This window comes from Trachurus trachurus (genome assembly GCF_905171665.1).
Source record: "Trachurus trachurus genome assembly, chromosome: 18".
Classification (NCBI taxonomy): domain Eukaryota; kingdom Metazoa; phylum Chordata; class Actinopteri; order Carangiformes; family Carangidae; genus Trachurus; species Trachurus trachurus.
This window is the reverse complement of record NC_139909.1, coordinates 14082516-14108999: the sequence shown is the minus strand read 5'-3', so window position 1 is coordinate 14108999 and position 26484 is coordinate 14082516. Positions and strand designations below refer to the sequence as shown.

Below are 26484 nucleotides of genomic sequence, written 5' to 3'. Positions count from 1 at the left end.
CAGTAAGAGAAATTAACACAGGGTTTGTCAAAAAGAACTTCACATAAGGTAAATATGTGGAAAGTCTATACAAACTGGCCACTTTGGAGTGGGTGCTGGACCCTTTTGCCTTCAGAACTGCCTTAATTTTTTTGTGTCGTAGATTCGGCAAAGTCCTCACAGGTTTTTGTCCATATTCACATGACGGAATTAAAACACAGCTGCAGATCCATGATATAAATCTCCCGTTCCACCAAATCCCAAAGGTCAAAGGTCTATCAGACTGAGATCTGGTGACTGTGGAGTCCAGGAAACATGGTATCATGGTTTAGAAACCACTGAACTGGAGCTTTAAGTGTCAGTAGAAGGTATACACTGTGGTAATGAAGGGATGGGCATGGTCAGCAACAATACTCTGGTTGGTTGTGGTGTTTTAACAATGTTCAATTGGTACTAAGGGACGTAAAATATCCCCCACCACAGCAGCCTGAACTGTTGATTCAAGCCAGGATGGATCCAGGCTTTCGTGCCACTTCTGTTGTATTGTGCATTTTTGCAACACGTGTATTGTGTAATTGATCAAGTTGTTTCCCGAATTTCTAGTGTTTGTGCGTTTGCATGCTGTATTTTCTTGCGTTGAGCTCGACTCAGTGCCACCGTGGAACTGAGGCGGGTAGATAATAAGATAATGTTTGTGCAAGAGTTTCACACACTTATTCATTACACAACAACACCATGACAGAGGCGTTTGATTGCCCCCCCTCATTTATTCTGCAGCACAACAACCACTCAGCCAGACTCATCCAGAACAAACCCGCCAGAGATGAGAAGGACGAGGACTAAGAGCTCTCGAACGCAACACACCCTTCCCCTAAATTTCTACAGAACCTAATCTGCGGCAGGTTTGGCTGAGGTGTTGCAACTGATCCGCAAAAACAAAGGAAGTGGTGTTCAAGAGGTTAATATGAACTTTCAGACACCTGCTGCAGTCTTGCAAGGACTTGCACCGTGACTGCAGAACTGATCATGATTAACTGTAGTGTAGTTACATAACTGAGAAAATAACACAGAGGTGAAGGAAGGAGGACGTCGGGACGGTGGTGGAAGAGGAGGAGGAACTACAAACACACACAGAGCCCCGAAGTCATGTCCATACATTGTAATTAATTATGGAGGGATTATCAACGGAGCGTGTCGAGCACAGACCCCCAGGGGAGGCGTTTAAAGCGACTGGGACGCACAGGAGAGATGTGTTATTGTTAATATCTGTAATGTATGTGTCCTCATTGTCTCTCTCTGTCCATCGGTGGTTATAATGATGCAGAGAGGTCGTGCACGAAAACACCGACAAGTGGTTCAAGGAAACTTCCCCCACGGTCACTGCACTCACGATGCTGAGCACTCATTGTAACCATGGTAATCTGAGTGAAAATGATCCTCGACTCTTGGACACAATACAACGTTCAACACTTGTGGATAAAACCGTGTGGCCTTCAGGTCCTCTGGTTGACCCCAACTCTTGTCAACTGCCCCGCTAATTGATTTACTGCTGCACACTGTGGAGCTGTAGGCGAAAGCAGCGGCAGCAGCAGCGGTGGCGGCTCATCCTGTGATTGACAGCTGCTGGATCGGCCGAGAGAGAGAGAGAGCCTGTTGCCAGGGGCTACGAGGGCTTCCCGCAGCATTACATCCATGCATGCAGTTGCCATGGAAATCCAGGAGTTCTGCCCCTCCGCCTGCAGATGGCAACACTGCACTCTGGGTCAGCAGGGATGGAGAGATGGAGATGTAGGGAGGTGGTGAGGGAGGAGGGAGGGAGGACAGGAGGCGAGACGGGGGTTCGAAGGTGGGATGAGAAGCTGCAGCAGCTTGATCTTGTTGAAAAAAGCGGATCGTGGGTTCGATTGCCACGGTTTTGCAAACCCACCACGGCTTCACCTGACTCCTCCTGTGGGTGCCGCACTTCCCTTCCAATTACATGCGAGTCAGGTGGAGGCTCAACAACACTCCCTCTAGGCATCAGAGTGGCTGTCTGCCTGCCAGTCTTTGTGCTGCTGTGCATCAATTCTTCATTTTCTCCCCTCCCACACACACACACACAGCTCCACAAAGTGACATTTGTAGCTTTAATCACATCTGTGAAGTCCTGAGATAAAAATGACTAAAAGCTGTGAAGGAAACACAAAAAAAAAAAAAAAAATCATATTTAATCATAAAAACAGTTGATCTTCAGTGTTGCAGCTGTTGTTGTTGAGCCATTTGAAAGAGGACGTTGATGAAAACCAGTCCCTCTTATAGGTGGTCCGTGCTGCGCTAACCACTTCCACCTAACTGCGGTTGCATTTCAAATTTCCCATTTGTCTGCAGCAGCATGCACATTTCATTTTTCAACACACTACAGTACATAGAGACCAGATGAGCACAAGTTGGAGCTGGCAGTTCGGCTTTTAAACACACTTCTTCTTTCGGCTTCCAAGTGCTGCTGATGATCAGTTCTGGCCAACGTTGCTTACTGGCTCATCACCATCGGCTCTTGACAGTTTCGTGGCATCAATCATCAACAATCTTGGAGAAGAGAGACCTGTCCCTCCCGGTGGTGGTGGTGGGGCAGGAGGAGGAGGAGGAGGAGGAGGAGAAGGAGTAAGGGGTCATTAAAGGTCATAAGCAGCTGCGGTTTTGCAGGATTTGCAGGCAGGAAGTATACTGCAACCTGCAGCTGGATCTCTGAAACTGTCAAGAAACTGTCATCAGCCAATACAAATAGGATACATAGGAACATCTGAAACTACAGTAGGCTATACACAACACAAAATGAAACCCCTCCGTCCGTGCATGCAGCCCTGATCGATAGCAGTCGCTTATGACAGCAGCAGCTCGGTGTCTGATTACACCCAATGAGAAGATGTGTGACGAAAAAAAAAATAGTCTACTGCCGCCAAGTATTTGATTTATTCAGCTCTCAGATCCGGTGTGTGATACCCACCGGGGCTGAGCGGGTTCCCACTGATTTTTCAGCACACCGTGTTCCATATAGTCTGGAGTCAAACAAGGACACGGTGTCTGAGGAATAATTTAATACCACCTTAAACTTGGATCGCGCCCGGACGATTAAAAAATTATATATAAAAATAAGTAAATAAAAATGCGTCAATAAAAAAAAGGAGGAGCGCGCGTGTGGTGTTCGTGTGTTTGTGGTCGCGCTGTCGCAAAAAATAAAACTCGCCTTTGACGAAAAAAAGAGACGCGAGATTTGATGCATTTTGTTTCGCAGATTCCGCTACAATTTAAAGCGTGACACCTTAAAGTCTACTCTCACTCCTCACGGCTCGGCCAATAGACTATGGAGGCGTTCGAGGGCTGTAGGAAATGTAGCAATCAATCATCAAACACTCATCCTCAAGCTAAAGGAGTCTCTAAAAAAAAAAACACTACATTTTTCTTTGCTGGTGCTGCTGTGGAGCTGTCACCAGTCCCACTTGTATCATGAAGGAGACTAGTTGTAAAGTGACATTTAAAACTATAGATATTTGCCCATGCATAGAAAGTTTAGGTAATCTAACCTTCACGTTAATGCAGGCATTAAAAAAATGTAACCCCAGGGTTATCCAAGGTCAAGTGAAACTCAGACACACCCTCAATACACCATAACCCCCCAGCAATAGGCGACAGTTGTTAAATTGTGATACAAACTGATATAACAAACTAATGCATTAGCCCGGATATTTAGTTAATCTTTGAAATGAAATTTTTATTTTAAAATTCAGTGCCATATCCTCTATGTGTCAATACTGGGTCTAAGATCTAAATATAGGCTATTCGATTTAAAACGATACCACACAATATATGAAAATAAAATATCAATATCAACTTTTGCTTGGTTCATGGTCATAATTGTTGTCACTTTACTTTAATCATCAACTCAACGAGCAGTTTAAACAGAAAGACAAACAAGAAACTGTGCAAATTCTCATTCGTTCAGGTCAAAGCAGGCATCTCTAGGCAACAGGATTGAGTTTTTGTTTTCTACACAAACTGATGAAGCAACTTTTAGATAGCCTAAGGGGCGAAACGTCTTCAAAGACAAAAACAAGAGAAAAAACAAAAAACAAACGGTAACACTTTACTTTAAGGTATCGTCATAAGAGTGACATAACACTGTCATAAGACTGACATGACACAGTCATGAACGTGTCATAAACATTATGCCAATGTCATAACATTGTCATTAAGTGTCATTCGGTTAACCCTAACCCTAACCGAACCTGGGGGGACAGAGCCTTCTCCATCACTGCCCCCTCCCTCTGGAACTCACTCCCCAAACCCATCCGCACGTGCACTCACCTCCCAACTTTCAAGACCATGTTAAAAACACACCTTTTTTAATCAGCTTTTAATACATAATTTCTGTGTGTGTTTTATATTGTTTTCTATGTTTTATACTTTCTTTGCTGCTTTTAATTGAATGTCTTGTGTTCTTAACTGCATTTATTGTATGTAGCCTAAAGTGTCTTTGAGCTTTTGGAAAAGAGCTTATAAATAAAATGTATTATTATTATTATTATTATAACCCTAAACCTAACCCAACAAATACCGAATGACACTTAATGACAACGTTATGACATTGACACGTTCATGACCGTGTCATGTCAGTCTTAGGACAGTGTCATGTCACTCTTATGACGATACCTTCAAGTAAAGTGTTACCAAACAAACCAACAGTGGAGGAGTCAAAAAAGAAAAGAAAAGAGAAAAGAATTGGGTTGTCTAAATTCCGAGCCAGCGCTAGGCGCCTGAACGCAGCACGGTTGTGAGATCAGCTGATTTTTTACGCTGCCATTTTGTCCGGTAGAGAACCAACGGACAGTCAGTCAGTCAGTAGCCCGGTCCAGTCCGTTACGAGAGAGAAACCACTGGCGAGACTTTTCCAGACAGCGGCACAGGAGAGAGGAGGACGGGACTGTCGAGGGAAGAAGAGGAAACGGGAAACGGAAACCGAAGCCGGTGGTGTGTGTGTGTGTGTGTTTGTGTAGTGTGTGTTTGTGTGTGTGGAGTGAGTCGGCAGCCGAAGGACAGACTGCTGCTGCTGCTGCTGCTGCTGCTGCTGAGCCCCGGAGGAACCGCGACAGGAAACAACCGAGCTCAGGGAGCTGTCATTTTTTTTTTTTTCTTTTTTAACTTAGCGGTTCCGCCGGCTCTGCTCCTCCTCGGTCACACTACAGACACTCGCCCGCTCTCTGGCTCGGCTCGACTCGGCTCCATTCGGCTCCGCTCGGCTCCGCTCGGCTCCACTCGGCTGGTTGGTTGGTTGGTTGGTTGACTCTTACCGTGCTAGCTGCTCGGCTAACACCCACCACCGCCGCCGCTGCTGCTGCTGCCGCCGCCGCCGCCGCTCCCTCGCAGCTCTTCTCGCCGGGAGAAACCGCACCTGTCCCGGCTGTCAGCTTCACAGTGCCCCCGTGTAAACTTCAAACAATGTGCTGCTCTGTTGTGAAGGACTTTTTACACCCGAGTCGGGGTTTAACACACACTTTACCGAGCGACCAGTGATAGCTAAAAAAAACAAAAAAAAACAGCAGCCCGAGCTAACAAACAAGTTGACGTGGACGAGGAACTCGATTTTTTTCCTCCTTTTTTTCCCTGGATTGTTGAGATTCCTGTTGATGTTTCTCCAAGCTGTGATTTCATACGGATTATAATTATTTTTCTTTTTTTTTTCTCACTACCCATACCAAGGTGGACACTTTTCTCTCTCTCTCTCTCTCCCAAAAACAAATCGTCCGGGGGTTACAAACCACAGCCAGTTAGCTATGTTTATGTTTATTTGTGGCCAGAAAGTAATAATTTCAAGTGTTTACAAAATCCACAGTGGGACTCTTTACTGCAGCGGAAACATTAGCTAACACACACACTAGCTCGGATTAGTGTCGTCGTCGTCGTGTTTTTTTGTTTATACTAGATAGATAGTTGCCAAACAGTTGAAATACAAAATTAAAGCTGCAGGTTGTGTAAAGTCAGAAAGCAGAAATTCTTATACCTGCAGTAGTGTTTTCTTCTTCTTCTTCTTGTATATGCCGACAGTGATCTGACATTACTGCTGGTTTTATATATATATATAAATATATATATACGCATACGCACCTGGATAAGGAAAAATAACTCAACATCAACAACAGTGGGGTGTCTGATCTGATCGCAACCCTTTACCTCCGCTTGACAGTGAAGTCACGTTGAGTTGTGTCCCGCGGGGAGTTGATCCATTGATCGGATCGTTATCGTGCTATTTTAGCTGATTGGGGGGAAAAAAGCAGTGAGAGACAGAGAAAGAGAGACGGATAGATAGAAAGAAAGAAAGAAAGAAAGAAGGAGAGAGAGAGAGAGGAATAGAAGCAATGTCGGGCCAATCTATCACGGATCGGATCGCTGCAGCGCAGCACAGCATGACCGGGTCGGCTATCAGCAAGGCTGTGTGCAAAGCCACCACACATGAAGTGAGCGGACCCAAAAAGAAACACCTTGACTGTGAGTATCCTGTATGTGTGTGTGTGTGTGTGTGTGTGTGTGTGTGGCTGTACATATGTGTGTGTGTGTGTGTTGTCAGCCAGCTGCAGGGCTTCAGTGGCAGACATACTGTAGCTGTGGGCTGATGGGGCTGGGATCTGAGATGCACACATTCCTTCACTCCACCTGGTTCAGGATTATACATCTATAACCTGCTCCACCACTGTCTTTTTTAAAACGTGACAGACCCACCAGACCAGTGATGCTGCTGGAGTCAATTACAGATCAATCTATTGATCTATAATTGACAGGTAGGCTACCTCCTGTGAGATGTCTAAATTGCCAGAGCAACCTTGAAGTATTCACCCACAGCTCATCAACTCATGTTTATTTTCATCATTGATTCATCTGTAGATCATGTTATATTCAATCAATTGTTTAGAGTTGAAAACACACTAAGATGCTGCAAAACACCAATGGCGAAGAATGGCCAATGATTGGTTTCATAATTGAAACTGCTCATCACAGTGTCTTGGACCCAAGGTGATGTTTCTAAACAGCTTGTTTTAATCGACCAAAGAGACTTATTCAGTTTAATGTCATTTATTACAACACACAGGCTCCAGGTCGTAACGTTACAGGATGTGGAAACAGGACGATTAGCAGCACAACAGTCCAAACCATATTATTACACACAGCGAAGAGCTAGAAACCCTCACCTTATTGCTTGATGAACGACTTGCGTTATAAGTGCATCTTCAAAACGGTTGGTAATGAACTGTGTTGATTGACTCGGCCATTAAGCAACTAATCGCTCCTCCACTAATTCGAATGACGTTAAAAACAGAACCAGGAAGGAAGAAACTTTGTCGCGGTGAGGTGATTCTACCCTATCAGCTGTTTACTTCCCAATGCATTCATTCATTCATTTTACATAAACGACAGCCTGTGCCACCGGGTATGGCTGGATTACAAAACTCTTACAGCAGGTTCTTGTTGTTCACACTTCAAGGCACAGAGGGATAGAACAAATAAAATATAAACAAGAGACAAAAGCAACAGAGAACAGGTCGTTCAGGAGGCAGACAAATAGAAAATAAACCTCACAATCACACAAAAATCACAATTTCTTGTGCCATACGCTCAACCAGTGGAAAGCAGGATGTAGTATACACCTAATATTCTTCTAGTTTTATATATCTTTCCTTTTATTCGACTGTGTCCTGATTTTCACACATTGATTTCATAATGAGGAGTGGATTATTGTGTGGTGTTGCTGCCAGCAAAGCCCACTGAAGTGAAAGTGAGTCACGTTGAAGGTGGCAGCAATGCAAGTGAGACAACACAAAAGAGGGGAATGAATGAAACAGGGAACACTTAAAAGAAAAAAAGAAATAAGAAAGAAGGCATGAGTCACACAAGGGAGATATGCATAATGCCGGAGCTTGTGTTAGACATGCCTGGGACTAAATGTGCTGAAGTTCTGTTTCCGCCTCTGTCGGCGTGAGATGCAGATGTTTTGATTGATGCTCCGGCTCAGCTGCCTCGCATCCGTCAACTCCTCCTCCTCCTCCTTCCTCCTCTTCTTCCTCCTCCTCGCTCGGAAGACTCAGCTGCTGACGTTCAACAAAAGTCATGTATTGTCTCCGCTCCTTTGTGAACTTGGCCAGACCTTTACAGCCAATACGCCACGTCGAGCTTAATCATTGTGGGCTATTGATTTCTTTGTGAGAGCAACAACCTCTGTGCCGTAGGGGGAAGCAGACAGCGAGTGGTGCATTGCATGAAGGGAAAGGCCCCCGATTGCCATGTTCTTTGCCCGTTTTGATGATTCCTGCCAAGAGGGTTTAAAATCAAGTGGTTGTCACGCTGTCGGTTTCATTGTGTTGTTGGTAGCATGAAGAATCGGAAAGGGAGGAGGTAAAGGTAGGTTATAGGTTAGGTTGTCATCCAGCCAGGCAGGTAGTCAATTTGTAAGTCGGTAGGTTAGCAAGCCTGGCGGGCTGGTGGCATGTTCGATCACCACGCAGTATGATCGGTGGCCAGCCAGCTGATCTAACCATCCTGTGTAGTACTGCACACTTGCATGCAGCCAGGTAAGCAAGTTCACCAGCCATTCAGTCACACTTAATAAAACTCAACCTTGGCAATCATCATACCACTCAAATGCTAATGTGTCATTAGCCTCCACGGCCACATCAATGTTCCCTACGCAAACCTCAAACCAAGGACTGTGACAGATGTTTGCTCTCATTATTGATTTGACTTTGTTTTTTGTTTTATTTTCATTAATCATTTACATTATGAATCGAAAAAGGTGAAAGAAAAACTTCCAAGAATTCAAGGTGACAAGTTCACATTTCTTTTGTTCTTGTGTTCGACCAAAGTCAGACAAGCAACAAAACCCCTTTAATGCAAGAACTAGAGAAAGGTCTTGTTTCTGAATATCAGTTGATTGACCTAGTTTTCTTTACCTTATATTTAACTTATCTTTCACTGGCCCGAAACTTAAAAAACAAAAAACCATTACCTGTTTTTTCATGATCTTGCTGATATCTTCAATCTGTCCAGTTAAATAATTCCTCCTGGCCAAAATGAACATTTAAGTCAGAACATTTTCCACAGACTTCCCTGGACAGCCACAATGAGGGCAGCAGGCTCAAGTGAAGGTCCAGGAGGAAGAAAATCTCAGCAGAGCAGCCAGTCGTGGAAATATAACATTTAAATGTTAGTTTTGCTGCGGTACAAGCCTGAAATGACAGAAGACACCAGTACCTTTTTAAAGAGACAACCCACTGCTGAATAACAGGTTAAAATTGACAGGAATGTAATGCATCCAACTCTCTGAGTAACGCAAGAGGTCCTGATATGGGAAGTATGTCCCTGACTGAGACTACTACACAGGAAGCAGGTTGTCTACTGTACAGTTAATTTGTTCCAAAAAAAAAAAAAATACAACGAACAATAAGCAGCAAAGACAGTTGGAGCATTTAAATGCAGAATGTAACTCCTTAACAGCTGCTAGCAAAGACAACAAGATCACTTTGGCTCGGAGTTCATTATCATGTTATATTCAGCACTGGTTGTCGAGCCTAAGACCCAATCAAGGAATGTCATCCCCTTTTAAAGGTCCCTGTTTTCAGCCGTCCAGACAACAATTTAACACCGGAGATTTCTAAATCTAAAACTGGTCCAAGCATCTAGATTTTCAGTGCTTGCAAACACTAGACTAAAATGGCGCAAAAGAGATGCATTTTAAAACGAAAATGTAGTGTGGGCATAGCCTGATGAATAGCACCACAAACCTCAATGACGTATAAGGGGATATTACCCAACAAGTTATTTGTACCCAATTGTAGTAAACGATGTCGAGCTTCTTAACATGAAGGTATCATTGTTATCGTCTGTAATCGTTAGACAAATAACCCTAGCTCCGACCGAAATCGTTGGCTAATAAGTTGACCTTTACCTATACTGAAACACTGATGTGGTTCACGGCCACATCCACACTGTCCAGCCAGTCAGAATCCTGGTCATGGTGTGAAGTTGATTCTCCACTGCCAAAGGCTGTAATGCTTACAAGGTTTTGATGTCTGCTCCCATGGTGAGTCACCTAATAACAGCCACAGTCTGCAACAGCGCGTCTGGGCGTAAACTTGTCGCCACGCGTCAGATATGATGAAGAGAGGTGAAATCTAATCAGAAGTTGTTACTCCAGACACATTTAAGATGCATTCAGGAGCCAGGAACAAGCTGCAGTCCAATTCAGCGCAATATTGGCACCGTCTAGATACATCTGGAAACAAGATGCTAGAGGTCTGAGCGGGGCCTAGGAAGGCAAGGGGGCAGTTGGCAGCATGGCCTGCCAGCCAGCTAGCTAGCTTGTGAGTCACCTAACAAGTCCACCAGTTTGTGAAATTTACACCTGCAGAGCTATTTATCAAGGGGCAGGAGGAAATCTGGGGAAACCTGACTATGAAGCAAAAAACCTAGGTTAAATGATGTTGTCGCTGTTTGTTTTTCTTAAAATATCTATTCTTCACACAGTCAGAGCCCCTGTCCCTAATACACACTCGCATAAACACACACAACCATCACGCCTCCCCCCTTCCTTTGGCACAAATTCACTGCAAGCAGCTGTGACTGTCTGACAGCAGGCTGTGAATGATTTCACCGGCGTATTTGCATCTAGACCTAATAACCGAATAACCCTGGCAGAACTCTTTCAGCGGTGCCAGCAGTGAGTGTGCAAAGGGTTTCTGAGGGGTGGGGGTAGGGGGCGGCTGCTGTTAGCTCTCGCGGCCGTGACATTCACGCACCACTGGCGAAAATAAGTGCCGCTTTAAAGCCTATTTAGTGTCATGATTGGGACTGTCCACCTCAATTAACCCGGGCTTGTGAGTCAGTGGCAAAAATGAGGAGACCTTCCCATCAGTTGTGAAAAGCCCTTCTATTTATGGAGATTATTATCATAAAAATCAATGAGGGAAGGTCAAACAGTGTTGGAATATGTCTGGGGCTGCACACACACACACCTGCTCGCAGTTTGTCAAAGGGAAAGATATTGTGTGTTTAATCCATCCTCCATAAGCAGTCAAGTGATTGCCAGGGCATGCACGCGCACAAGCACAGTTGGGGGCCACTTCTCTCCACTTTGGCATCGTTGCAACGTTGATCGTTTCACCATCTTACAGATGTTAGGGAGAAGTTGTGACATTTAAGCTCAAGTCTTGTTCTCCCCCGTTTACTGGCACTGTGTTGTCATGGCAGCAAACCAGCCAAATGGCTTGTATTAAATGGACTCCAGTTGACAGGGGGAAGTTGGATGGTGAAATCGGCTGCAGGCACACTAATGGAGCTGTTTTTACAGCTTCTGTCCATGCAGTTGAACTGAGTGTTTGTGGAGCGTTTTGTAGGAGTAGAGAATGAAACTTAAGGAATTTTCACAGTAATCCAGGTCATGGAATTCCTAAAGCCCCTGTTCCACTGGTCAGAAAACCCACTACGTCCTGCAAGCATCAGACTTTAGTGAGCGATGGAAATGGGATGACTCTGCAGTACAGATCAATCCAATCGATGAATCTTAAATCAGAAACACCAGGACTACTCAGGGATGTGCACAGGGATGAAAAAGTGAGTGCAACTTCATAAGTTTTAAGAACACCATCACAGATTGACGCAACACTTTTGTAGGAGCATCTCTGGGGATGAGATGTGACAGATCCATTTTAGCACTCTTCGACTAGCAGCTCATGACTGGAAATGGAAAAGGGGTCAATTGGCTTTCATTAGTGGGTTTGTCCAAGTTTAGAAAAACGTGCTTATACTGGCTAATTTTGCTTTGAAAGGGTATAATAATCGTAAATACGAGACAACTGGAAGAATTACTTTACCCTTTTGGCATTTAAGCACTCTACTGAATGACTGGTGGGAAGTTTCTCCAGCACTTAACCTCTGTGAGAGATTCACACCTTGACATCACATGAGAGGCACTTGGTAGTCATGTGAGAGTCACTGGAGTCACATAAATGAAAGTGTGAATGAACTGAATGTAAGTGGCTGGTAAGTGATGCAACAGTCCCACTCCTGCTTTTGTTCAGGGACCGTTGTTCAGGCTCGATGGTACTGTTGATGGCCTTCTTCACGCCTCCTCTCTGGAAACCGTCCGTCTTCCTCTGTCCAAAATGTGTACTTCATTGTCTTCAGAAGACCGAATGAGAGGAGGGGGGAAGATGAAAGGTTGAGGGGAAGCCAACCACGACAGGATGATTCAGAAAAAAAAATCCACAAGAGGACCTTTTCCTCTGAAGTATTACAAAAGTCATTCGAGCAGAAATATGACTAAGTAATAGAGTTGTGAAGTGAGAGGTACTGCTCTTTCCCCAGTCAGTATTGCCATCTGTATTATTTTTTCCTTTGATACTATCCTCAGTGTCTCGACGGGCAGAAACGCGGGGCTATCCCGGATAATGTAACCAACAGGTTTATGTTAATGTCAACCCGTTTTAATTATTGCAGCTGAGTTCCAAGGAAATCATGTTAACGTCTGTAATTTCACATAGCAGACGGGTCTTAATACTATAATACCCATGAGCCTTGGGTGCAGTTGCTATGGTGAGGAAGCAAGTCAGAGGTATGGGTTGAAACAGTGGGGAATTCAAAACGTTAAGTCGTTGATTTAAGCTGTGGATTGTGTTTTCAATTCCCTGGACACCCTCATCTTTATTTCTTGGCGTCATTGGTTCACATGACAGAATTCTGTATTTGGGATAGGGTGGGTCTTGTTTAGATGCACCTCGGGAGTCATACTTACCAACATATGATATTTAATAACAGATTTGTTAATTAACTTCACTGATGATTGAACTGGGACCAACTGTGTGCTCTGATGAATCGGTTACAAACCAGCCCTCCGAAGTAGGTTCACCAAGTTATGGGCAAAAATGTCCGCGTCATGAAAATGATCTTGTCAGGCTCAATAAAGTCACTGGCTGGCTTTTAAAAAAGTGTACCTCTCAACACATTTCCAACGTCAGTGGAGGCAAAACAAACAATCTGACAGAAATGCCCACAACACCTTAAACGCTTTAGAAGAGACTCCCCAAAAATCCTCCTCACCTTTGAGTGTGTCCATCTGGAAAAAGTAAAATAACCTTTGCTTTTTTAATATGGTTGACTAGTAGTACAGTATATATACATCTTAAGTTAAGTTTGAATTGCAAATGTCCCTGTTGGTGTCCTTCCTGTTTTAGTACGCTTGAACAACACAGTCGGTCAAAAGAGACATTTTTCTACTGATGTTGACCTTTTGAAAAGCTTTATGAAAGAAGACTTTCGCTGTTGGATCCATTGTAGGGCTGAATGTTAAGGGCCAGATAACATTAATGATGCATGTTTTATCTCACATTGCCAATGACTTTGCGGACTGAGGCAGAATTTCACATCATGCAAAACAAACGTTGCAGATGCCCAACAGGCCCTTACCAGACAAAGACAAACTGACCATGGCACGCTGTCCTTACCTGACCAAGCAGTTTTAGACCACCCTACCTTCATGCTATTTTTACACAGTAGTCTTAACCACAGCTTCTTGACTTTAGCTGCTTAGTCAGGCTGTCCTGCTATTTAGAGCACTTTCTAGTCAATAGCAGCCAAATCTTGGTACCTTAACACAGCATGCCACATTTGTTTGATCGTCTGGCTGAGCTGCTGGTACCACATGTCCTTTTGACATCACATTGTGTTGAGACATTTTCAGCCAAACCCTTAAAACTAGGTTACACTTACATGACAAATGGATGCGGTGCTGGAGTAGTTCTCCACACCAGCACTTAGACAGGATCTGTGTGGGCTACAGTGTACAGGGTTAGTTCAGGAGACAGAGGCAGACAAGAGTGTGTGTACAGTAAGTTATTGAGCTCAGGTTTATGTGGTTTGTGTTTTAGCCTCCAGTGAGTCGGTACTCATTCAAACTTTACAGCTCTATTTCAGATAGGAGCTCTTAGGTCACCTTGGCAGATCTGTCCACTGTGCATGTAGATCTTTGTGTGTTAGATGTGGGTGTGTTTGTTGGAATGCACTTAGCTGTTTTGTGTATGGGTGTGAGTATGCTTTGGGATTATTTCACTGTTACTATACAAACATTTCTCTTTTACCAAATATGTTACACAAGTCACTTTAACGTTTTAAGAATATGTGTTGGTATAAAGTTTACTATTACGGCCAGGCTGATACCGCTCAGTAACTCAAAGATACTGAAACAAGTCAAATCATAGGGTAGAGTACTGCTGATGCCGTAGAACTAGGGCTGCAACTACCAATTATTTTCGTCATTGAGCAAATCGTCACATTTGAAATGCCAGAACCAGCATTTTTGCCTTTCAAAAAAAGATGCCAGAAAGTGTTCTTTTCACTGACAATTGATTGATTCATCTACAAGTTTTCTTTGCAGAAGACCCCCAACTGTTTGTCTGCGATCACCACAAGTGGACCCATCACAGGGACGCTGCTAATGATAGCTAAAGTTTGTCCTTATAATATGTTTTGGAGCTGCCAACACCTCAGCAGGTGTTACTTTAACGTGAATGAAAATTAACATCCTGTCGTAATCGGTGCTAATATTAGCGAGGTAGGCGCACAGGCTTCGATCGCAAGCTTGTTAAGCTAACCTCAACTTGTCATGTTATGCCACCTTGAGTTCAGCCAATGTTAAATGTTGTAAAGGGATAAGGCGTTTTGTATCAGACTTTATAGGATGAACTGATATGTGCTCCTGAGATGCTGAAGAGGAGACAGTTTACACAAACTTTTCCAAAACCCGTTTTGTCCCCTTTTTTTTGAAAACATGAAAGATTTCGCCACAATAGCTTCAGTATCTTCATAGTTATTTTTTTTGTTCCTTCAAAAAGTGTTGAGGATTTTAAATTTCCATACAACATCAGTGATTGTCACACTCGCTGTTGAATGTGTAATTCTCCCCATAATTAGCGTCCCTCGCACACTGTCGCTCTGTGCCTTTCTGTTCTTTACTCTTCTTTTCTCTCATTACACCGTGTACACACATGGAGTGATTTATTGCCATCGACTGAACGCCGCTAGAGAAAACAGTTGGGGAATTGAACAGGTTTAAATGTGGTTTAAGGACATTTGAGGATACAAATAGTGCAGCTTACTTCCTGCTATTTGTGTTGCATTGATTCCAGTCCTGATAGACCTACTGCAGGGTGTAGCTGGTTAGGAGCGTGGTGGGGGAGTCTCTGTCTTAAGTGATTGTAGGTGAGTCTAATGCTATCTAAACAAAGCGATAGAGCCCCTCCCTTGCTGCAGAGCAGAGATAGGGACAGTTAAGACTACCGGGCAGGAAAAAGACTTACTGCTGACTGTCTGGATATGCATGTTTCAAGTGAAGCCCAGGGGAGTGCACGTGTTGAGTGTGTGAGACTGTGAGTGTGTTGGCGGGAGGGGAAGAGCCAGAAATTATATTGTGGGTTCTGCTTCTCCAGAGAGTACTTCATTCTATGGAATCGTTTGCAAACATGCTACAAGCTGCAAAGTCGGTGAATATGTAATATCTGGTGCGTGCGCGCTCGCTCAAGTGGTGATTGAGTGTGCAAATATCACCACACGGTTCACATAGAATCACATTCAATAGGAACTTGCATGACGAGCGTCTTCGGTAATGGTCTGCTTTTTATTGAGGGTGTCATATATAATTCAGGATCTATAAAATATTTGTTACATTACTTTAAGCCTTAGTTGGCTTTAAATTAGCTGGCACTACTTTATTACATTAATCACGTTATTCCAGGAAGCTCAATGTAATTAATTTCCTGTACGGGCTCAAATACTCTTTTATTATTGCAACAATAATTAAGTTAAATCACATCTTCAGCTACTTGCACTCATAAACATTTCTTATCCCTCAGTGCTACTTGTCACTTGATGTACACCAAAAAAGGTGAATCTGCACTTTTTATGGACAGCATCATCCATATACAACACATCTGAATTATAATTCTTCCCTTGGGATCAATATTGATGTGTAAATGACAAATTAACCTCATGTATCACATTTAATGTGGTTAGTAGTTAGGAAATTAGACATTAAAGCTGAAATGCTCAATATTTTTATATTAGAAGTGGATGAGATGACTATGTTTAATGTGAAAGGGTCGTCCATAGTGATTAACCCCCAGAGAAATATCACCCAGCTCAGCTACACGGGATGTTTTTGGCATCCATTGACCTCCATTATTTTGGTTTTCTCATTCGCATTTTTAAAAATTAGTTTAATTTGTTTGCAACCACACTCGACAATCTTGCTGTAACAGGCAGCTGTTTTCAGTGGGAAAAGCTTTAATAAAACCACTGTATCCTACCAACTGACAGACTGGGAAGGTTCGTAAAAAGCCAGTGCACAGCATTAGGCAGCGAAAGACCTAGATTTTTTTTTTCAGGCAGTTGGAGAGATAAAAGGAAAAAGAAAGTTGGCCAGAAACATGCCTCTGAATGAATGCTAATGTTGCAATGTCTGCTGTATGTGTAAATATGCAATTATTTGCAAACACATTCACCGTGACAACTCTAAAAGCTTGTGTTTTCCCACTTATTCTACTGCACCGACTGCCAGAAGTCAATTAGTGCAGGTTTAAAACAACCAAGCGACCGCAGTTGTTGATTTGTTTTTCGGATGAGCTCATCAAACTCATTTTGAAAAATCATTGAATTACCCAGCTTTAAGTTGTTGATCTTTTCTTCTTTTAATATCCAACATTTTAAACATGTGAGGTTGAATAATTAGCAACAATTATTTATATAGCGTTCTCATGTGCATTAATCCAAATCTTGTATTATTCTGAGCATTAACAATAATGATAGAATAAGCCTCGAGCTAACTCTTTGCTAATTTATGCTGTAAATTACTGCAAGTGGGCTAACACCAGTGTGCTTGTAGGACTGTTATTTATTATTTAGCATCTGGAGGCGCAGTCATCAGCATACTAAGAATTAGGCTGTTTGATTTATTTAACTTTTATTTATCCAGGGAAACTTCACTGGACTGGTTGTGTTAAGTGTCCTCCTCCAGGGAAATCTTTGCCCTCGTCCCTTTCGCCTACACAAATCCAGCTATACCGAGGAAACACTGCACAGTTATTAAACACATTTAGCGTATTAGGTAATGATAGCACATGGTTTTAAATAGGCTTTGTCTGTGTGTGTGTGTGTGTGTTTGTGTGCGTGTGTTTGGGAACATTCAGTGCTTGTGTTCCCGTCCCGTTCTGATGTGGGCTTATTTTTAGCTGTGTTCTCTCAGGAGCCTTTGGCTGGGTTCAACTGCTTGTTTTGCTTTCCCATACTCTACCTGTGTACGTGAACGTCTGCCTGCCTGCCTGCACATCCTCTCCGTCGGTGTCACTCTCTTCTCCTTGACAGAAGTCAGTAGACGCTCCCTCAAGACGTTCACGCGGAGACACGCTCTCGGAGACGTGCGTGCGCGGAGACTTCAATCCTATACACTTGACAAGATTTCCAGAATCCCCTCATGAAAACAGTGCAGTTGGAGAAGAGAGGGACTTTGTCTCCCTACTCCTGTTTTTCCACTGTCTCTCCTTCTAAAAGAGCCGAGGACAGAAAAAAGACATCGCTCTTATTTAAGACCTCAAGGGGAGAATTAAAGCTATAGAACCAGCTAGTCTATTAATAGATCCACTTTTAGTGACTCCCTGTCTTTCTACCCTTTTTAATTTCCCCCTCTTTCTCTGTCTCTCCTCCTCCCTCACTTCCTGGCTCATCCTCCCATCCCTCCTCCCATCCTTCCTCCCTGTCTGCCACCTAACTCCTGCGCTGATCCTCCTTTTTCTCTCTGTTTACAAATTCTGATGCCAAAACTCAAAGAGTTCTGGCAGACACTCAACGCTGATCTGAGACCAGTGCTGTTTGTCCATTCCCAGTTTAAAGCCTGTTTTCCTCGCTGCTCGGGATCCTTCGTTCACATGTGAAATAACATGACAGTAAGCACAGATCCCTTCTTAACTAGAGGTGAAGACTTTTATAAACTCATCTCTTCTTAGCATGACAGACACAATCTGGGTCTGTCTTACTTTCTTTTAGCTGAACATGCAACTCAACAGTTGGTTTTGACACATTTTCTTGTTACTGTTTGCAAACAACTGGCAGATCAACAGCAAGAATAAAAAGCTGATTTGATAGAAGCTCATTAAAGCATCCTGTAGAGCAGTTGCTCTGCTGTAGCATGTAGACACTCAATCAAATCACTTTTAATGGTCTAAAAGTTGTTGTACGTGTTTACAGCGACAGGCCAAGTCTGCATTGAACATCAAAATGTCTCAACTTGTGTCCCGTTGCAGGTCCAGCAACATTCAGAGGACCTTGTTCATGAAAGCGAGGCTCATTGTAGACCGTGAAGGCCTTGCATCTACTGCTGTTACCATTGCATCACAAAGCAATGCTCCCGTCGCCTGGCAACTTTTACAACAGGCTCGTGGTTTTACTGTTGTACCATTTGTTGTTGAGGAGAATGAGCTGAAACCCAACACTTTGATTTCAAGGTGAAATCCTCTGGCTTTTGGTTGGCATCGTCTGCTGCCAAGTTATTATCAATGCAGACGGTGCTATGAATGTTGGGATGAGTTGGTCCATGATGGATCTACCTGTTAAAGATTTTGTTGCCCAGGAAACGAAAGGACCCATTTCTTGGCTGCATTTGAAAGAGCCCTTTGAAATGGCACTGCTTAGACGTAGAAGTCTTCAGATGCAACACAGCTCATGATGACTTATTGTGTCTTTTTTTACAAAACACAATTAAGGTGTCACTTTTAGTTGACATTATCATTAAAAGACTGTGGTTGGTAGCTCAGAAATGCTACCTGTTAACCAAAGGAAAGCAGTAGCTTCATCTGCACCTGCTGCACTTAAGTCAAATCAGCATTTTATTCGTGAGAACTCATTTGACAGCATGAACACGAATACAGATGTAACCTCTGTAGTGTGATTGGCTATGTTGGCAGTAAAGAAGAGAATCAGAGAGAACAGAAGATGTCGGCAAGTCTTTGTAGACGTAGGAACGGTTTTGTTCCTCCCTGTCAACACTAGAAAACAAGAAACAGCATTTTCATATTTTCATCCACTCTTCCTATCACATTTACAAAAGCTGCTGTTGAAGGTTTAAAAAAAACAAAACATGCTGGCTTACTGCGATTGTAAAGCCCCCCACCTCCACCCCCCCACAAAAAAAAGGGGAAGAGAGAAGATGTTTTCTCAAATTTAGCAATTCTCTTACAATTCTTCACACCTCTCGCCTCCTCTTATCAGGCGGATTTGAGAAGGGAAGAAAGAAGAAGGGAGGGGTGAACAGGGAATCCTCTTTAAGACGAACCATTTCTGCAGAGAGACAGACGGATTGGGGGGGGGGGGGGGGGGTAACCAGTACAAGCCAGACAAGGTGCTGATACTGCCGAGCGTTAATCTTTAACAGATTGGGGGCCGCGCTCTTGTGTCTGGCTTTTCATCTGTATGGTGTCTGTTAGTGTGTATGACCCCCCCACCCCACCTCATCCCCCCAACACCCAACCCCTCCTGTTACTCAGTACCTGTGTTGAAGGTCAGTCAACTCTGCGGCGGTACCCTTGTTCAGTTAGCGGTGTTGTTAAACCTTGATAATCTCAATTCCCTGTGGAGCAATTTGAACCGCAGGTGGTGGCTGAGCAGTTCTGAATATTGTCCTTCGGCTAGACAAGGAACATTCAAGCTTTCCGTGGAAAAGTCCTTGAGACATCGAAGTACCACCAGCCAGAGAGGTGTTCTGGAGTGTGCTTGACCTCTGACCCCCGTAGTAAGAGGGAAACATAATGGCCATGAGGTCTGTAAGGAATCTTCTGTGGAGTTCAGTCTGCTTCTCAATGATCCTGCAGGGACAAGGTCTTGCGATTGGACAAAACCTCTTCTTTGTAGCCTCTTATATCACCATACTGCAGTTCAAAACCCACATATGATCAGTTCATTGCTTCAAAGGGCAAAGAAAAGCATCAAACCCTTACATTTGAGGAGCTAGATCAAACAACTGAAACTCTGTCGCCCAACTAATGAATGAATAATTATTTCAGCTGCTGTTGTGAAAACAAGCACTAAAGAGATCTAGATCTAGCATTGACAGGCTGGTTTATTTGCTCTAGAGACCTTCAAACTCAGCAAAGTTTAGCAAATATCGAAGGGTGAGTTTCAACACAAGATTTCGCCACAGGAACACAAGATTTGTAAAATGGGCACCTAAAGGTTTGAGTCTGGAGTCGTGTAGATGTAACATTTTAAAGGATTGCTCTGAGTCCAGGTGGTGAGCTATCTCGTAGTAAATCTAAATCACATCTATAAAAGGTACGGGCTGGAAAAAAAACAACATAAACAAACAGTGGAAGGAAATGTGAGATCTTTGTTTTTGTTCCCGATGTGTCGCCTTTGCTTGTAGACACTACTAGGGCGTCCTTATCGGTGGCAGGTAATAATAGAATCTTTTTCAGGAAGGTCACAAGTTCAGCGATTACATCGACAGTCATGTGTCCTGTCAAAGTATTTGGACCAAGAGCTGTGTCAAGATTGGTAGATAGATTCTCTGCATGGCCTCTCCTGTAGGAATTCCAGCTATGTTAACATGACCTGCCCTTGGTGGTCCCCAAAGGGACTTAACTGTGGAGAGGCTGGACTGTGTTGAGCGCACAAGGCAAGGCACTGATGTCCCTTTGTGTCTGACCAGGGTTTTAAAAGATGTTAAGATAGGATTGGGAAGCTGATTGCGGGTCTGTTATTTAGGGTTAATCCACACCGGGTTCTATCCCACCAGGAGGCTTTGGTGAATTATCTAAATCCCACTTTCCAAATCTTGCCGTCAAGACTCAATGTGAAACCCGGTCCAGTGATAGAAACACAGTGGGGTCAGTATCAACTGGTAACAGGCTTTAAAAACATTAAAACACCAGGCTTAACCAATCTTTACCGTAAATATGATACGGTTTCAAATTTTAAGCAATTTCTAAACAACTATTAGTTGAAATTAACCATTAATAAATAGGCTACATAAAGCTTGTATTTTAACTAAAATAATTGTGATAATGGGAGTGGGCATTCAACAAAGGGTACAACAATTGTTAAAGGCCTTTAATCAATCATTAAAAACCCTGTACTTAACCTAACTGCCAAAATAGCAGCAGAATTAAATTGACTTTGACTGGGAGAGAATACACCAAATAATGGTGGTTTCCATCAATAGCAATAATGAGTTTTTGTGGTTTTGACTGCAGAGGAAACTCTGTTAGTACTTGAGGATTGTTGGGATTCTTTAGCCATTTTTGGCGTCTTTGTGTCTTTTAGTAACGTGGCAATTGATCCTGTGTGGCTGAAATAGAATAAATATAGCAGAGGGAGGGAAAAGAGGGAGGAAGAGGAGGTTTAAAGTCACAACCAGAGAGAGAAAATGCAAGTGTGAGCAGGTAATTAGTCAATGTGCTTTTAGTAGTGGCAGAAAAACTGCAAACATGCACCAAACAGAGATGTAGAAATAGAGTCAGGAAGCAAATTTGTCTGCAGATCAGAGGAGATGAAGCATGAGATAAAAGTGGATAGAGAATCAGGAGATTGTGTTTGAGTGTGTGTGTGTGTTGCCTGGGAGCAGGTGGATATAGGGGGACTTAAAGGTGGATGAAGAGACGACAGGAGAGCACAGATAGGAGGTAGCCAGCTGGGCCAGATGTGATCTCTGTCTCCTCCTCCACTGCTTGATCTGACCACCTGCTTTCTCCATCACACACACACACATACATCTCAAGTTCAGGTTTGTCGATGCTTCCTCACACAGCTGACAAAATAACCTCACAGACACAGCAGTCATGTACAAGCAAAACTGATAAAAAGCCGTCTTGGTTTATTGAATCGCTCCCCGGTGTGCTCGCGCTCGCTCATCGGATCACCGTTCCCAGTTTCACCAGCTGTCACATTGGTCCCTTGGTACCAGGAAGTCTCCGGACTATTGTGGTTCAATCAAAGGCCACGGAGGTCAACAGATGACGAGTAACAATGGCGCTCAGATCCACCGGGAACAGAGAAGGTCACTGTTGGGAATGAGATCATATTTACTCAGCAGTCTTTTCCTCCCACGTGTGTTTATGTGAGTGTTTTACCTCGGTAGTCACGCTGTTGACTTCTGGTATAAAGCAGTAACTATCTCCTGGAGGTGGCAGATAAACAGATGAGGAAGTGTAAGGGGGGGGGCGAAGTCACAGACAGTAGAGATGCATCTGAAAATGACGCTATTGTTCGGGTCCATGTTGCAGAGGCAGCAGGTTGCAGTAGGCATCCAAGATGGCTTTCATAACAGGGAACCATCATCTCCAATCCATATACCAAAGGTCATAACTTCCTTATTTATTAATCATTTCATCATTAATATACTGATGGAAAAAGCCTGATTTCTGATTCCACACAATTAAAATCTGAGGTAGCTTTAATTAGCAATCACTTGTTTTCTTCTGACTGTGAACTAAACCCTTCATCGCCAAATTTTCAGCAGACAAATTGTCTGTACAAAGTCAGAAAAGTTGACATTAATTGCTTTTAATTTTATATATATTTTATAACTCAAAGATGTTTAGTTTGCCACAAGGGAACAGATAGCCAGGCTAGCAGCTTTATGCTAAGCTAAGCTAGACAAGTGCTAGCTATAGCATCATTAACACACAACATGTGAGGTATCAATCTTCTCACCTTTCTCTCAACAAAAATAATCAGAAAAACGTATTTTGTTCCAAACTACGTATAAACCAACTAATCACAGACCAAATGAAATATGAAATGTTGGAATTCTAATTTACAATTTCTAAAACTCAAAAAAGGGCCATTAAAATCAATCAATTGTGATCAGATTATAACAAGTTATGTTTTTATCCAAATTTGGTGCAAATTTTAACCGGATTATCCCCCAAAAAAAGAAGAAAAAAACTGTAAGAAAAATATGCAAATAAATGCATGTTTCCACTTCCCACTCACTCTGAGATTAACAGTTGGTGCCACTGCTTCTCCACCCGGGTGCCATTAAGTTAGCGCAGATGGAGACGGCGCACGGCAGACCAATTATATCCATACAGTACATTCAAGCCCCCACTAAGACCTCTAGACTGGAGCGTTGAAAGTGTTCTTGTAGCGAGTTCAGACATTTGACATCACGTTATGCATTTTTTTTATTCTCTCCCACGACGAGTGCTTCACTTCTCTGTTGTTTCACTATCTTGTAATGTGTCGGCGCCAATTAGCCGGGTCAAGTTCCTCGTGCAGCTGTTGTGCAGGTAATTGCTGGCAGGATGATGAGGTGTTAGTCAGTCTTGAAGTTAAGCTGAAACATGTGTATTTTTTCCCATTTGTTGTGAGAATAATTGCGCAGGGAGGGTGAAGTGGGAAAAAAAATACATCCCCATCCCCAGACCTGTTTGTGCTGTGGACAGAGCGGCGAGGAGGAGGGGGAGGAGGAGTCATGTTGAGCTGTGTGTGGATTCCTGCAAATTGTCTGGATGACAAGACACTCATGTCTCTCATGTCTCATTATCTCCTCTTCTTTGTCTATCTTTTTTTCCCCCCTCTGTTCTTTAGCTGAGCATGCACTTTGTGACTTTAGACATCTCATTGTTTTCATTGAAACTCAAACAGTATTCATATATTGCATGTGATGTGAAGTCAAAGCTCACGATTCATGTGCTCACTCTGTGTAAAAACGGCCCGTCGGGTCCTGTGGAACATCCTGGCAGTGGCTATTGACAATTGTCAATAAAGATTTGTTTGAAAGCTCAAAGGCATGTTTGTTTTGCAGCAATGCTAACAGGGGAGAAGAAGCTGCTGTCTTGATAATTTGTACAGCCATGTCCCTGGGAAAAAAAGAAACAAATGTCAACAACACTCCTACCGGTCGTTCATATCAGTCGTGATTGGAGGAGGTGGAAAAATCAAAGAGGCAGCAGCTTTTGCAACAACTAGCCTCCATATTTTCCATTCAGCTTTGTGTTACCATGGCACCTTCAGACCAGACCGATCGGCCAATCAAAATTTCTGACATGTCATAACTTCCTCTGACTGTCTGAGGGCCGTTTGTGAGGAGATGATCGTTCCAACACAAAAATTAGTTGTACAGCTCAACAATCTGGTCAAAAACTGGCTAAAGTCGTACAATGTAGTGGACGTCCAGCTTCAGTTCCCTTCGGCCTGATTCAAATTCATGTTGCACACAATAATTTGACCTAATAACCCTCAAGTATGTTGTGTCAATATGAATCATTATGTTACTGCCCCAGACTGAGTCGCAGGCAACTTGTTTTCCCAATAGCCATTGAGAGCAAACAGACCAGGAAGCATCCCATAATAGTTTTAACATTTCACAAACATGGCAGGCGCTCCTCTACCGTCTTCTCCGTCAGAATTTCATCTAAGGTTTTGTTTTTCTTTTTTTCTTGGGTTTTGTTTTTTCTCTGCATTAAAGATTGGACGCCGCGACGGCCATTTTGGTTTTTCTTCTGAAGTCACGTTTGATCACGTTAGTTTCTGTGAGATCTCCTGTTCAGAGAATTATGTCAAAAACTGGGTTGAAACCGTTCTCATGTCTGTGGTCTTGTTTTTTTTTTTTTTTTTTTAATTGGCTACAATTTGAAAATCATTAAGTTTGAAGCCAGCCTGAGTCTTTTTCTCTCTTTGACTCCCACACCTCTTTTTTCTCCTTCAATCTCTTTAGCCTCCTCTTTTCTCTCTACCATATGTTTGCCTAAATTACCTCGCCTTCCCCTTTTCTCTCCCTGGTCCGGGATCAGGGGCATCTAATGCTTTCCACTCTGCCTGATTAAGTCGGCACATGTACCCTCTTTACATTATCGCTTGCACGCATAGACACTCACGCACGAGCGTCCCCGCAGACCTAATCAGTCCTTCTCTTAGTTCTCTCTATCACACCCCTCCAGACCTAATGAAAAAACATGAGGTCTGTTAAAAAGGAGGCGAGATGGACAGAAAAAGGAGGGTGAAAAGCAAGAGGAGATGGAGAAGAGAACGTGGCAGCAGAAACAAACGAGATGGAAACAAACTAAAGTAGTCAGGCGGCTGATTTGTTTGCGCAGCCACCAGTCGGCTCCTCGATGCCCGTTTCCAGTTCAGCGGTATTAATTGTCTCTAATCAGTGTCGGTAACATCATCACACGAGGACGAGGGAGGAGGAGGGAGGAGGAGGAGGGGAGGGGGAGACAAGGTGAGGCTGAACAGTCCGCCGGTGGAAGTGCTCATTCGTTCAACATGCTGGTGCTCTTCCCAACAGGCATGAAAACACACAATTCACACACACACTCTCTCTTCTTGGCTGGCCGTCTCAGTCACACCCCCAAACGCAACATAATGGATGTATTGTGCTCTAATGTACCTTTTGTATTACATTACTCCACAATCATTTGTATTGACTGAATAGCCCAAAGCTTGGTGTGTGTGTGTGTGTTTGTGTGTTAGAAGAGGAAGTAGAGGAGGTGTCATGTTGAGTGAATGATTGAGAAGACGTCTGATGTGATTTGTTAGTGTGTGTGTATGTGTGTGTGGGCAAGTGCTCGAGGCGAGGCGTGAGTGAAGGAAGGGGGGTGGGGGCTTCATCGAGTGAACGTGCGCACCTTCCTTCACGTGCCCGTACGTGCGTGCGTGCACCACGCATGCGTCTGATTATGATGATGAAGTCTCCCGATGGGACTCTCTCTCCCCCCGCCACAGTCCTCCGGTAGTCTAATGAGAAGCTGTTTCCGTAGTTACCAGGTGTGAGAGCCGGCAGCTCATAATGTCCTGTGGTGAAGAACAAAGGATGGTGGAGATGAGGTGGATGGAGAGAGAGAGAAAGAGAAAGAGATGGAAGTAAAGGTGAAGGAATGAAAGGGTGGAGGCCGCCTGAGAAACGAAACCACACAAAAAAAGGAAGAAAAAAAAATCCTGATATGTGGTGTGAACGATCAATTTAACCGTGTGTGTCTGTATCGATGTTTGTGCTTGAGAGGATCTCTGTGTGTGTTGCATGTTGTGAGTGAAGACACCGAATCTTTATAATAAGCTCGGGGACCCGAAACAAGAATCAAATCAATCTCAAAGTAAAGTGGTGAGAACAGTGAGGCGGCGACAAGCTGTTAGTATCTGGTCAGATCCTATCAGCCGCCCCTGAAATAAAGTCGACTTGTTGTAAATTAAAGCGTTTTTTTGTTGTTGCATCGACTGTGTGATAAGGTCTGGGCTGTTACTTAGATGTGTAACTAGATTCATTAGGTTATTTACTATTTATACCTTCTTATGTATTAGATACTGTGACATGCATTAGATCATTGTGTTTGGTAAAACCTACACAGCGCAAAATACCTCAGAGTTTACGGATTCATTGGTCCATATACGTCCAACTGTGGCACCATATATGATGAAACCTGGGTTGGAGCATGTTCTGATCTCAGC

General features: G+C 43.4%; 1 protein-coding gene across 2 annotated transcripts in view; it reads left to right on the top strand.

Annotated features, from left to right (window-relative positions):
* Positions 1-4833: 4833 nt before the first annotated feature.
* LOC311002088 (phosphatidylinositol-binding clathrin assembly protein) overlaps positions 4834-26484 on the top strand; it is an 88885-nt gene continuing 67234 nt past the window's right edge. For both annotated transcript variants that reach the window (XM_083993310.1, XM_083993309.1), the window contains exon 1: positions 4834-6498. In XM_083993310.1, coding sequence (XP_083849436.1) covers positions 6369-6498 — 130 coding nt within the window. In that variant the 5' untranslated portion in view covers positions 4834-6368. The remainder of the gene's footprint in view (positions 6499-26484) is intronic.